The sequence below is a fragment of the Salvelinus fontinalis genome, chromosome 14 (assembly GCF_029448725.1).
Source record: "Salvelinus fontinalis isolate EN_2023a chromosome 14, ASM2944872v1, whole genome shotgun sequence".
Lineage (NCBI taxonomy): Eukaryota > Metazoa > Chordata > Actinopteri > Salmoniformes > Salmonidae > Salvelinus > Salvelinus fontinalis.
This window is the reverse complement of record NC_074678.1, coordinates 43,974,564-43,988,461: the sequence shown is the minus strand read 5'-3', so window position 1 is coordinate 43,988,461 and position 13,898 is coordinate 43,974,564. Positions and strand designations below refer to the sequence as shown.

The 13,898-nt window shown below is 43.2% G+C and overlaps 1 protein-coding gene across 1 annotated transcript in view; it reads right to left on the bottom strand.

The window, feature by feature from the left end:
- The window catches only part of LOC129810941 (microtubule-associated serine/threonine-protein kinase 3-like), a 58,862-nt gene extending 45,244 nt beyond the window's left edge, over positions 1 to 13,618 (bottom strand). Inside the window, 2 exon segments of the mRNA XM_055861960.1 lie at positions 3,979 to 4,068; positions 13,534 to 13,618. Of these exon segments, the coding sequence (XP_055717935.1) occupies positions 3,979 to 4,068; positions 13,534 to 13,580 (137 nt within the window). The 5' untranslated portion in view covers positions 13,581 to 13,618.
- Positions 13,619 to 13,898: the final 280 nt, after the last annotated feature.

The window sequence follows — 13,898 nt, the reverse complement described above, 5'->3', positions numbered from 1 at the left end:
CGGTAAAATAAAAAATAAATAAAAAATGTCGTTTGGCCGAGCGGTTTGCGGATGTCAACGTTGTGAACAGAGTGCCCCATGATGGCGGGGTGGTTATGGTATGGGCAGGCATAAGCTGCGGACAATGAACACAATAGCATTTTATCGATGGCAATTTGAATGCTCAGCAATACCGTGAAGAGTTCCTGAGGCCCATTGTCGTACCATTCATCCGCCGCCATCACCTAATGTTTCAGCATGATAATGCACAGCCCAAGTCGCAAGGATCTGTACATAATTCCTGGAAGCTGAAAATTTCCCAATTTTTCCGTGGCCTGCATACCCACCAGACTTATCACCCATTGAGCACGTTTGGGATACTCTAGATCGACGTCTATGGCAGCGTGTTCCAGTTTACGCCAATATCCAGCAACTTTGCACAGCCATTGAAGAGCAGTGGGACCACATTCCACAGGCCACAATCAACAGCCTGATCAACTCTATGTGAAGGAGATGTGTCGCGCTGCACGAGGCAAATGGTGGTCACACCAGATACTGACTGGTTTTCTGATCCACACCCCAACAGATGCATATCTGTATTCCCAGGCATGTGAAATCCATAGATTAGGGCCTACAGAATTTATTTCAATTGACTGATTGCCATATATGAACTGTAACTCAGTAAAATCTTTGAAATTGTTGCATGTTGCGTTTATATTTTTGTTCAGTATATACAGTATATGGTGTAATTTCATGGGGCACTGAATAATATGAAGTGTTGCTGGCATTTTAATTCAACCAATCCATAGGTCATAATGCAAATATATATGAACTATATATTAGCTTTAGTGAAAAAATGATTCTGGAGGCATGTATTCTGGAGGCATGTGTTCTCTAAAAATGATTTGTGATAATGATGTAAAAAGCATGTCAAACATCAATCCTCCCGATGAGGTTTCTATGTGAAAATTACCAGAACAATTTTTTTGCCAAATACCAAAAATCTCCAAAGAAGATTCCAGGACTAGTTAGGGCTATATTTCAAAGCACTTATCAGACACTCATTAATAATTTAGCAAATTGTGGTCTAGGGCACTGCATCGCAGTGCTAACTGCGCCACCAGAGTCTCTGGGTTCGTGCCCAGGCTCTGTCGCAGCCGGCCGCGACCGGAAGGTCCGTGGGGCGACGCACAATTGGCCTAGCGTCGTCTGGGGTAGGGAGGGTTTGGCCGGTAGGGATATCCTTGTCTCATCGCGCTCCAGCGACTCCTGTGGCGGGCTGGGCGCAGTGCGCGCCAACCAAGGGGGGCCAGGTACACGGTGTTTCCTCCGACACATTGGTGCGGCTGGCTTCCGGGTTGGAGGCGCGCTGTGTTAAGAAGCAGTACGGCTGGTTGGGTTGTGCTTCGGAGGACGCATGGCTTTCGACCTTCGTCTCTCCCGAGCCCGTACGGGAGTTGTAGCAATGAGACAAGATAGTAATTACTAGCAATTGGATACCACGAAAAGGGGATAAAAAAAATTTAAAGAAGAAAAAAAAGAAAAAGGAGTGGCATTTCCCGGTGCACAACTGAGCAAGAGGACAAGTACATTAGTGTGTCTAGTTTGAGAAACAGAAGTCCTCAAGTCCTCAACTGGCAGCTTTATTGACCACGTGACTGGGACAATGCTGGGGGAAAAGGCAAAACAACTGTACAGAGAGGATATTTTTTAAGCCTTCATCAAACAACACTGTTTCACGACACATCAGTGACATGGCAGGATATGTTTTGAAACAATTACTGCTTCGCATACAAGCCAGTGAATTCTATGCGTTACAGCTGGATGAGTCAACAGACGTGGCGGGCCTAGCACAGCTCCTGGTATATGTCCGTTACGTTTATGGGGGGTCAATTAAGGAAGACATCCTCTTCTGCAAACCACTGGAAACCAGGACAACAAGAGAGGATCTTTTTTAAGTACTGACAGCTTTGTGACATCAAATGGACTTTGGTGGTCAAGATGTGTTGGTATCTGTACTGATTGCGCAAAAGCCATGGCAGGGAGACATAGTGGAGTGGTAACGCGCGTTCCAGCAGATGCTCCCGACGCCATTTGGGTACACTGCAGCATCCACTGAGAGGCTCTTGCTGCAAAGGGAATTCCTGACTCCAGAATGCAAGGCCCATGAACTCTTGTGTATTTTCTGCACTATGCAATGATATGGGCAGCGACTATGTAATACTTTTACAACATACAGAAGTGTGCTGGTTATCAATAAGCAAAGTATTGACATGTTTTTTTAAATTGAGAGACGAGTTTAAAGTTTCTTTACTGACCATCATTTTCACTTGTCTGACCACTTGCATGATGACGAGTTTCTCACACAACTGGCCTATCTGAGTGCTGTTTTTTCTCGCCTGAATGATCTGAACCTAGGATTACAGGGACTCTCTGCAAATATATATTCAATGTGCAGGACAAAATTGAGGCTATGATTAAGAAGTTGGAGCTCTTCTCTGTCTGCAGTAACAAGGACAACACACAGGTCTTTCCATCATTATATGATTTTTTGTGCGCAAATGAACTCAAGCTTACAGACAATGTCAAATGTGATATAGCTAAGCACCTGAGTGAGTTGGGTGCGCAATTACGCAGGTACTTTCCCAAAACGGATGACACAAACAACTGGATTCGTTATCCCTTTCATATCCTGCATCCAGTCCACTTACAGATATCTGAACAAGAGAGCTTTATTGAAATTACAACAAGCGGTTCTGTGAAAATTTAATTTAATCAGAAGCCACTGCCAGATTTCTGGATTGGGCTGCGTTCAGAATATCCTGTCTTGGCAAATCGCGCTGCTAAGACACTGATGCCCTTTGCAACCACCTACCTATGTGAGAGTGGATTCTCGGCCTTCAATAGCATGAAAACTAAATACAGGCACAGACTGTGTGTGAAAAAATACAAACTCTCTCCAATACATCCTTTCAAGCACACCCTTCTCATTAACCTGTGGTGAGTCATTCACCATTTTCGATTAACAAATAAGGTTTTATATGTAAGATGGTTAAATAAAGAGCAAATTTATTGATTATTATTATATTATTATTTGTGCCCTGGTCCTATAAGAGCTCTTTGTCACTTCCCACGAGCTGGGTTGTGACAAAAACTCACACTCATTCTTATGTTTAATAAATGTATCGTATAGTATAGTGTGTGTGGCAGGCTTACAATGATGGCAAAAAATAACATTTGAGAGTGCGCTGACCCTGGTGCTAGAGGGAGTACGCAGCTGGAGGTTGAATGTTTGAAGGGGTTCGGGACTTTAAAAAGTTTAGGAACCACTGGTGTAGAGAAAGAAATTGATACACAACACTTTAGTGTTGTAAAATTAAGAAATCTTTGTGGTCAAAAAAATAATTTGATCAAACTAAAATGAAGTTCAACCAAATGTCATTTCAAAAACTATTACTGGTATAATACAGTTCCTCTGTGAACAGAACTGAACAATATTCTTGGTAGTTTTGCCAAATTATCAGGATACAGATGATTTCTCACTATATGTATTACACTAACCTAGTGCTCTACATAGCATGCTGTATGCTGCTTCGGTTTGCCATATCGTTTTCCTTTCCTCTGCAGTGTACCATTGGGGGTTGCCAGGCAACCACCATAAGCCAGGGAACATTTCCTCCGAATGACTTCCAATAGTTAAGACAATTTCTAGCAGCTGCATTTTGCACGTTGCAACATTTTATCTAAACAATATGGTTCAGAGTTTTAACGTTTATCGTTCAGCAAATTAGCCAATGTTACTGCGATGAAAAATGTGCTTTCATCAGTGAAATTAAATTAGCAAAAATACTGTCTGTAAATGCAAAGTCTGCTTTAAAGCTATCTTCATAATTCCTCACAGGAGCTGTTCTCAAGCCACCTGTCCGTTCTATAAAGTGGGCCTGATGCCCTTGTGTGGCTGTATGTGGCTGTGTGCTGTATGTGGGCTGTCTTTCTTACCTCCAGGGATGTAGGGTTTGTAAGGGGCTGCAGGGGCTGCATGGGCTGCATGGGCTCAGTAGAGTTGGGCTCTGGCAAGTGGGTGACAAACTGTAAGGCAAGACACGGTCACATGGATCAGTGTGCTGACTCAGCACGGTCGCTGTTGCCTACCAGTGCCTGGGTAATGGCTGAGATGCACCCCAAGGTCTCACTTTCATTGGCTGACATTATAGGTCTGTGATAGACACTCGGCAACTGTTTGCAAATGACACCAACTTACTTCCCAGCTGTGTTTTGGGATACTTCTTCCAGATTGTATGGATAATAGTCTGTCATCGGATAGTCATTTCAGTGTTCTGTACAAGACACCAAATCGATGTCCAGGGCATGTCACAGCATGATTTTTTGCTGACTTGCTTTCATTAAAAAAAAATTTTTTTACCTTTATTTAACCAGGAAGGGCTCATTGAGATTTGAAATCTCTTTTTCAAGAGGGTCCTGGCCAAGATAGGCAGCACCAAGTTATTGTACAATTACAGACAGACAACATGAAAAACTACAAGTAATCTAGTAAAAACCATAGAATTCACAAGAGAATAAAAAAATCATAAAACAGCAAATTAAAATTAAAAATATTGACAGGTCAGGGAATCAGTCTCAAGATCATTCATCAGTTATTTAAAAACACCAATCGGGACAAGTTCTTCCAGTTTAAAAGTATTTTGTAAGGCGTTCCAAGCTGATGGCGCAGAGTACATAAAAGCCCTTTAACCAAATTCAGTTCGGACATTTGGAACAGAGTTAGCAGGATAAAGTCCTGCGAACGAAGAGAGTACCCACCACATTTCGGAACAAAAAAAATCCCCAAATAAAATGGTAGTGAAGCCAAAGTGGCTTTGTAAATAAAAGTATACCAGTGACTGAGCCTACGAGTGACTAGAGAAGACCAGCCAACCCTGGTACATAAAGTGCAGTGGTGCGTAAGGGTTTTGCAGTTTAAAAATAAATCTCAATGCGCCATGGTAAAGGGTGTCAATTGATCTCAAACACTGAGCGGAAGCATTCATATATAAAATATCCCCATAGTCTAGTAAAGGCATAAATGTAGCTGATACTAGCCTGTTTCTGGCTTCAAAAGAAAAACAGGCCTTATTCCTAAAATAAAATGCCAACTTCAGCTTCAATGTTTTTGTAAGTTGTTGAATATGCAATTTAAAAGAGAAGCCGCCATCAATTAAAATTCCAAGAAATTTATATGAGTCTCAATCTCATTGCCCTGACAGGTAGTAATAGGTAAAAGGTTCAGAGATCTATTTCTTGCATTAGAAAACACCATTAGTTAAAAAAAAATTAGTATTGAGGATAAGCTTCAATTGACACAAGGTATGTTGAACAGTATAACAAGCAGTTTGCAAGTTCTGGAAAGCTTTTGTGAGAGACAAGGCACAACAATAAATAACAGTATCACCATCATAACATTGAAATTGCGCATTTAGCACATTGTTGTCTAAATTATTTATATAAATAGTGAATAAGAGGGGACCAAGTACAGAGCCCGGGGGCACACCATTATAGACAAACACTTTAACAGACATGAGCCCATCAAATTGAGTGCACTGAGTTCTATCAGACAGATAGTTAGCAAACTATGCAACTGCATGCTCCGAAAGACCTACACTCGACAATCTCTGCCTCAGTATAGCATGATCAACTGTATCAAAAGCCTTAGCGAGATCAATAAAAAGTGAGACACAGTGCTGTTTTTTGTCAAGGGCTTCAGTGAAATCATTTAAAACCTTCATGGCTGCTGTAATTGTGCTATGCTTCTTTCTTAAGCCCGATTGGTATATTGATAAAATTTAGTTAGTTTTTATATACTATTTTAGCCGTTCACTCACAAGGGTTTCAAGTATTTTCACCAGGGGTGACAGCTTTGAGATTGGCCTATAATTATTTAAAAGAGTTGGATCTCCTCCTTTTAAAAGTGGTAGGACAAATGCTGATTTCCAGATCTTTGGAATAATATTACCATCCAGGGTTAGATTGAACAGATAGGTAAGTGGTTCCGCTATGAAATCAGCTGCCAGATTTAAAAAGCAGGGATCAAGAAGGATTTCAGGGCTTTATGTACCTCCTGCACTGAGAATGGCAAAAAGCTAAAAGTTTGACCAGCTCTTGCTGGTTCATCCACACAGGGTTGTACAGAGACAGAAGACACTGAATCAAACAGCCTACCAGATGATACAAAGTGCTCATTGAAACAATTCAGCATTTCAGTTTTGTCATATGCAGCAACAAAGTCCTTCAATACACATGACAGTCATTCATTAACATTACTGTTACCAGGCATAGACTTAATAGCCTTCCAAAACTTTCTACGGTCATTCAGGTTATCAGTGGTAACAGACATAAAATATTCAGACTTGGCCTTCCTGAGAAGAAAATAACACTTGTTTCGTAACTGTCTAAAAAGAAGCCAATCAGCATTAGAACATGATTTCCTTGCTTTAGCCCAGGCTAGATTACATTTGTGAAAAATACAAGACAGCTCAGAAGAAAACCATGGATTATCCCTCCCTTTAACTCTGAACCTGCGGAATGGGGCATGTTTGTTTACTATTTGGGGAAAAAAACATCATTAAAGAATTTACAGGCAGTTTCCACATCAGGAATAAGCTCAATCTTGCTCCAGTCAAAATAAAACAAATCATGAAAGAAAGCCTGCTCATTAAAACTCTTCAGATGTCTCTTACGAATAAAGCGTGGGTCTGTCTTAGGAACCTTAGTATTTCTAACAGCAACAACAGCACAATGGTCTTGCTGTTTTCAGTCAAAGCATAAGTTAAATGAACAGATCTTTTAGACCATTGATTACTTTGGGCTGGTTTCCCATTAAAAGGTTATTATCCAAGTCTAGCTCTATAACACTGGTTGTCTGATAGGTCTAGCCTAATGTCCCAATGTAGACACAATCTGAGAATCTAAATATATAGCGTGTCAGATATATACATACCGGTACATAGCCTTATATTTACATTTGACATTTTAGTCATATAGCAGACGTTCTTATCCAGAGCGACTTACAGTTAGTGCTTTCATCTTAAGATAGCTAGTTGGGACAACCACATATCACAGTCATAGTAAATACATTTTTCCTCAATAAATTAGCTATCAGTAAAGTCAGAGCTAGTAAGGGGGAAAAGACTAAATTGGGAGTGTTAGTTCACAAAAGCCTTTTTATGTGGGGGGGGGTGTCAGGTTTGGGCATGAGGAGGGGGTAAGGGGGGGGGGGGGGCGCTGGGGGACAAAAGACCAGATGTGGCAGAACGGAGTGCTTGGGTTGGGGTGTATGATTTGGGCATAGCTTAAAGGTAAGAAGGGGCCGTTCTTCCTCTTGCTGCTCCATTAGCAAGTATCATTTTGTAGTAAATCAAAACTTTGACTGGAAGCCGGTGGAGTGTGTGGAGAAGCAGGGCAATATGGGAAAACTTGGGAAGGTTGAACACCAGGTGGGCTGCAGCATTCTGAATAAGTTTCAGGGGTTTGATGGCACAAGCGGGGATCTCAACCAACAGCAAGTTGCAGAAATCCAGACGGGAGATGACAACTGCAACTGCCTGGACCTGCGGCGCTTCCTGTGTGAGATAGGGTCGTACACTACGGATGTTGTAGAGCATGAACCTGCAGGAGCGAGTCATTGCTTTGATGTTTGCAGAGAACAACAGGGTGTCCAGGGTCACACCAGGTTCTTTGCACTCTGGGAGGGGGACACTGTGGAGTTGTCAACCGTAATGGAGAGGTCTTGGAGCAGGTAGGCCTTTCCCGTGAGGAAGAGCAACTCCGTCTTGTAGAGGTTGAGCTTGAGGTGGTGGGCCGACATCCAAGCTGAGATATCTGCCAGGCACGCAGAGATGCGTGTCGTCACCTGGGTGCCAGAAGGGGGGAAGGAGAAAAGTAGTTGAGTGTCATCTGCATAGCAATGATAGAAGGGCAGCAGGTAGCCTAATGGTTAGGACGTTGGACTAGTAACCGAAAGATTGCAAGATCGAATTCCTGAGCTGACAAGGTACAAATCTGCCGTTCTGCCCCTGAACAAGGCAATTAACCCACTGTCCCTAGGCCGGCATTGAAAAAAAGAATTTGTTCTTAACTGACTTGCCTAGTTAAATGAAGGTAAAATATATATATATATATTAAAAAGAGACAATGTGAGGATATGACAGAGTCGAGTGACTGGTGTATAGAGAGAAGAGGAGAGGGCCTAGAACTGAGCCCTGGGGAACACCAGTAGTGAAAGTACATGGTGCAGACACAGATCCTCTCCATGTGACCTGGTAGGAGCGGCCTGCCAGGTAGGATGCAATCCAAGAGTATGCCAAGCCTGAGACCCCAGCCCTGAGAGGGTGGAGAGGAGGATCTGATGGTTCACTGTGTCGAAGGCAGTGGATAGATCTAGGAGGATGAGAACAGAGGAGAGAGTCAGCTTTGGCAGAGAGAGCCTCCATGACACAGAGAAGAGCAGGCTCGGTTGAGTGACCCGTCTTGAAGCGTGACAGGTTAGGGTCAAGAAGATCTTTCTGAGACAGATAGTGAGAGAATTGGTCAGAGACAGCAGGCTGAAGTGTTTTGGAAATAAAAGCAAGAATGGATACCAGTCTGTAGTTTTCTATGTCAGAGAGGACACAGCCAATGGTCAGGGATGAGTTGATGAAGGAAGTGAGGAATGGGAGAAGGTCAAAGTTGTACGCAGAGAGGGAGGAGGGAGGGGAAGGGGGTGGGGGACTAAGGAGACAAGCTGCCACCTTCGGCATCAGCTAATGGGGAGCCTAATAAATAAAAAAGCATAGGCTGAGAGAAACTCTGTGTTCTTGACCGCAGATTGGCAGTTCCAAGGAGGGAGGAGAAGGTGGGAAAGAGTTTCCTAGGGTTAAAGGAAGAAGCTTGAAATTTAGAGTGATATAAAGTAACTTTAGCAGCAGATACAGAGGAAGAGAAGGAATAGAGGAGGGAATGAAAGGATGATAGGTCCTCCGGAAGTTTAATTTTTCAAAATCTTTGCTCAGCTGCCTGCAGCCCTGTTCTGCAAGCTAGCAATGAGTGACTCAGCCATGGAGCAGGAGGGGAGGGCCGAGCCGGACAGGAGGAAAGGAGAGAGTGCAAATCATAGGATGCAGAAAGGGAGAAGAGTAGAATCGAAGAGATAGAATCAGGAGACAGGAGGGAGAAGGATTTAGCAGAAGGGAGAGATGATAGGATAGAAGAGGAGAGAGTAGTGGGAGAAAGAGAGTGAAGATTGCGACAGCCTCTATCCAGATGGTCATGAGCCGAGTGGCTAGGGTTGGAAGAGAGGGAGACAGAAAAGGAAACAAAGTAGTGATCAGAGACCTGGAGGGCGGTTGAAGTGAGATTAATAGGCGAACAGATGAGGTCAAGATGAGGTCAAGCATATTGCCTGCCTTGTGAGTGGGAGGGGACTGGGGAAGGTCAAAAGGGGCAAGGAGGGGAAAGAAAGAGTTGGAAAGAAATTAATCAAAATTAATTTGATCAGGAAGTTGAAGTCGCCAAGTACAAAGAGGGGTGAGCCATCATCAGGAAATGAGCTTATCAAGGTTTCAAGCTCATTGAGGAACTCTCTAAGGGCATCTAGTGGGAAATAGATGGCAACAATGTTAAGCCTGAGTGGATAAGTGACAGTGACGGCATGGAATTAAAATGAGGAGATGGACAGGTGAGAGAGGGAGACGAGAAAATGTCCACTTTGGAGAAATGAGTAGCCCTGTGTCACCACCACGACAACCACATGCTCTCGGCCTATGACAGAAAAACGTAATCAGATGAAGTGAGAGCAGCTGAAGTAACAGTGTTCTCTGGGGTGACCCATGTCTACATCAGGGCCAAAAAGTCAAAGGACTGAAGGGCAGCATGTGTCGGACCCCAGTAAGACAAGCTGTCGCCATTGGCGTTGGCTAATGGGTATCCTATTTTTTTTTCAAGCATAGGCTGAGACGAACTCGGCGTTCTTGACCGCAGATTGTCAGTTTCAAACGCTGCAAGAGACCAGGAATTCCACATGGGTTGTGTGAGCAGGTTACACTAAATTAGAAGGGTTGCAACCAAGGGTGGGGAGTGTCTGTAAAGCCTACAGGGAAAGGAGCAAATGGGTATAGAAAACACACACATAGTTGCTAAAGCTACAAAATAGCAAAATGAGATCATCTGAAAATAACTAGGTAAGATACTCAAGTGAGGGAGTGGTGTGGAACCTTCTTCTTTTATTTCCTACCTCAAATAACTCAGCAGAACTGTCTTTGTTTCGGCGACGGTCTTAGTTTTGCCACTGACAGCTGCCACTGAGAAAACAGGGGAGACTGAATTACTAACACTAATTCCCTTGCAGAGGTGAAAAGCACATAGTCTAGCGGTTAAGAGCTTTGGGCCAGTAATTGGAAGTTTGCTGGTTCAGATCCCTGAGCCGGCAAGGTGAAAAAATGTGCCGTTCTACCCTTAAGCGAGGCAGTTAACCCCCAAAAACAACTGCTCCCAGGACGCAGATGAGGTGGACGGCGATTAAGGCACCCCCCATGCACTTCTCTGATTCAGAGGGGTTGGGTTAATTGTGGAAGACACATTTCAGTTGAATGCATTCAGTTGTGCAACTGACTACGGTAGGTATCCCCTTGCCCTGTCCTCACCTCCCGGTAGTGATTGTCTAGGAGAGGAGAAACCACTCCCCCTCCAATAGAGCCACTGATTATGAAGACAGCAACAGTCACAAATTTCCATAAACCTTCATCCTGGTTGATATGTCAACAATCATCTGCAAGTTAATAGCAGTCAGCAGTTCACACATAGGGAACACAGACAGCACTTAAAGTAAATGGCCCTAGCTAGCAAAAAGACAACTGATGAAGACAGAAATTATACTTATCACTCCTGGAGATATCAGGAGTCCTCTAGATATAGAATGAAGCACACTGAGATGGAGCCTGAAAGTTCTGTTCTTATGTTTTGAACATACAATAAGCTCATGCTGTCCTCTGTATTCTATAGTAGGGCTGTCACAATTCCGTGTAACCGACAGTTATGGGTGAAAACCGTCACAAAAAGAAAATAACTGTCATAACTGTTTTTGTTTGTTTTGTGGAACGAACAGCTGACTGAAGACGGCAAGGCTGGGCATCCGTGCGTTTGAGTCTGTTTCTGCGATAACATGGATTCTTAACAACGTGGTGAAACTTTCTTGCTCCTTGCTGAAACAAGCAAGGTGTTCTAGCAGACAAGTCTTTGGCTACCTCGGCTGAACCCCCCTCCCTGCAGCAGCAGCACACATATACATATCATCTATTTATATGGAAGCACATGCAGTCAGGAGCGGAGGAGAACACTTAAAAATATATATTACAAAATAAACAACAACCGTCCTCGAAATTCCATGACAGTCACAGCCATATTCTATAGGAAGACTCACTATAGAAACACACCCCAAAACATCTGCCATCTTGCTCACATGTCAAAATATGACCGTTCAGCTATAATACCGTAGCAGGCTGGCCGTCCGAAGTTGCTGACCCTGCTGGAAGGCTGGCTTTATTGATTTTCATGTACAACAATGTTGATATGGTTTTAGTGCTGCTGCAGCAGAGGGCTCTTCAGATCCAGTGCAGAACATAGCACTGGCTTCTGCAGCAGCGAGATGAGCCTGTTGTCATAGTAATAAAGAGATGGTTGGAAAACAAGCCTCTGCACAAAGACACTGCACTGTGCTAACTCATAATTACCTATCACTCACAGTCACGCCTCATCATTTCAAAATATTTTTTTCTCACCCCTCCAACCCATCTACAACGCTCTGAATTAGATTGTTCCACATTGTGCGTCACCTCATTGTTAATCGTTAGATTGCAGCTCTCCACCTACTTAATTAGTGCGTGAGGTGTTATGTTTATATCCAGTAGAGGTAGACGTTTGGGGGAGCTGCATTTGCTGCAACACACGGTCAAACCTGAGAGCTCCCATGTTTTGCTTTCATTTTGTGATAAAAAAAACTTTGTGTGAAGCGTTCTGTGAACACAGTGGTTGCTTAGAAAAGGGTCTCTGCAGTGCGTTCATGTTGCTCGTCGTGCTGCACCCACAAAACTGGGGGGTCAATACCCTACGCTGAGCCTGTGATCCATGGGAGAGTCAGATTTTGGAGAAAAAGCTCCTACGCTTTATGGATCAGCGTCTAGTGGGCAGCAGGCAGGCAAACAGGCAGCCCCTGGCTACATTGGCTCAGAATGGAGAGTGGGTGGAAAGAAGAGAACTGCAGCAGTGCTAATCCTTTGAAGGAGGCAAGAATCACAGTAAAGCGTTTGGAAAATGGGTGCATATTTCCAAAATGACAGACATTTGTGTAGGGAGTGAGTGATATGTGAAACACGTGTTTGACGCTGGCCTGAATCAAAGCTATGTGACATCTTGACAATAATTCTGAAAAAGGCATATAATCTGTGTGCGGAGATAACTTTGAAAAACATCTAGTCTAATGTATTTCTGGATTGAATGTAGACAAATTCCTATCCCCCCACCCACCAACAAAGTGAGACGCATCCCTCAAATTAACATTCAGTTTATGATCTGATAATTGGTTCAATTTCAACAAAGTACAGTATATACCAACATCCATAAATTCACCAACATAAATATGCCAAGTAGGCTGGCTATAGTAGCTCATCTTGCAGAACTAGCTTAAGTCATTGGTCAAATCTCAATAGACAAAGAGACAGAAAAATAAATTAACGTTCTGAGTTCTACACCACGATATTCACTCAATCAATGCGTGTTAAAAACTCCTGCAGCCTACAAGCTGAGTGGGTCTCATTGGGAAACACACTAGGTGTCTGTGGGTTCCATACTGCGTGTTCCATACTGCGTGCCAGAAACTGGTTGCAACTGGTAGAGTTGAGAAATACATTGGCACACCACTGTAGCCTGTTGTCTTTTCTTATCAAGCACATACTGTAGGCTAGCTACTATTAGGGCTTCAATCGCTGTAAACTCTCAGGAAAAAAAAGGATTCTTCGGCTGTTCGCATAGGAGAACCATTTTTGGTTCCACGTAGAACCCTCTGTGGAAAGGTTCTCCCTGGAACCCAAAACGGTTCTACTTGGAAACAAAAAGGTTCCACCTGGAACCAACAAGGGTTCTTCAAGGGGTTCTCCTATGGTGACAACTGAAGGACCCTTTAAAGGTTCTAGATAGCACCTTTTATTCCAAGAGTGTACCATATCTATCACTTCAAATACTCACAGAAAAATAAGCATGATTTGAGTGCATCAGAGTACAGTAGTCTATAGGGATTGTGGACTATTATAACATCTAAGACACTAATTGATTATATATAGTCAAACATAGGCTACAGTAGGCCCTACATACATGAATAATAGAACATTATACCCAAAGGTGCACTTAGGCTACATTTACTTACCTTAATAAAATATAAGTGATTTCCCATGGTTCCCCGACAACATGAATGAATGATCATGTAGATCAATGTGCATAAGTTATACACTATATAAAAGCATGCAAACTTACTCCAAAGTAAGGGAGGGGATTTTCAGCTTGTCTCTCCTCGACTTCATCCTTCTACGACTCCTGTCAAGAGGGACCTCCGTTGACTGCTGCTTGCACTTCACTTGTCACGGTGCGACACTGGTGATTTTGCGAACAGTTTCTCTATCATCGTGCGGCAGGACCTAAAATGAACTGTCAAGTAGCTATCGTTTATCAGTGGCTTCAGCACATCGTCGCTAACTGGTACAAACACAACATGTCAATGAAAGCAAACTCAACATAGGAAATCCGTTTCTGAAAAGGCGCGCGTCAAGTGTGTAGTCCAAAGCGCACCAGTGAAGAACTGAGGAGCAACAGCGCGGTTGGAACCGCGGTCACCACCAGGG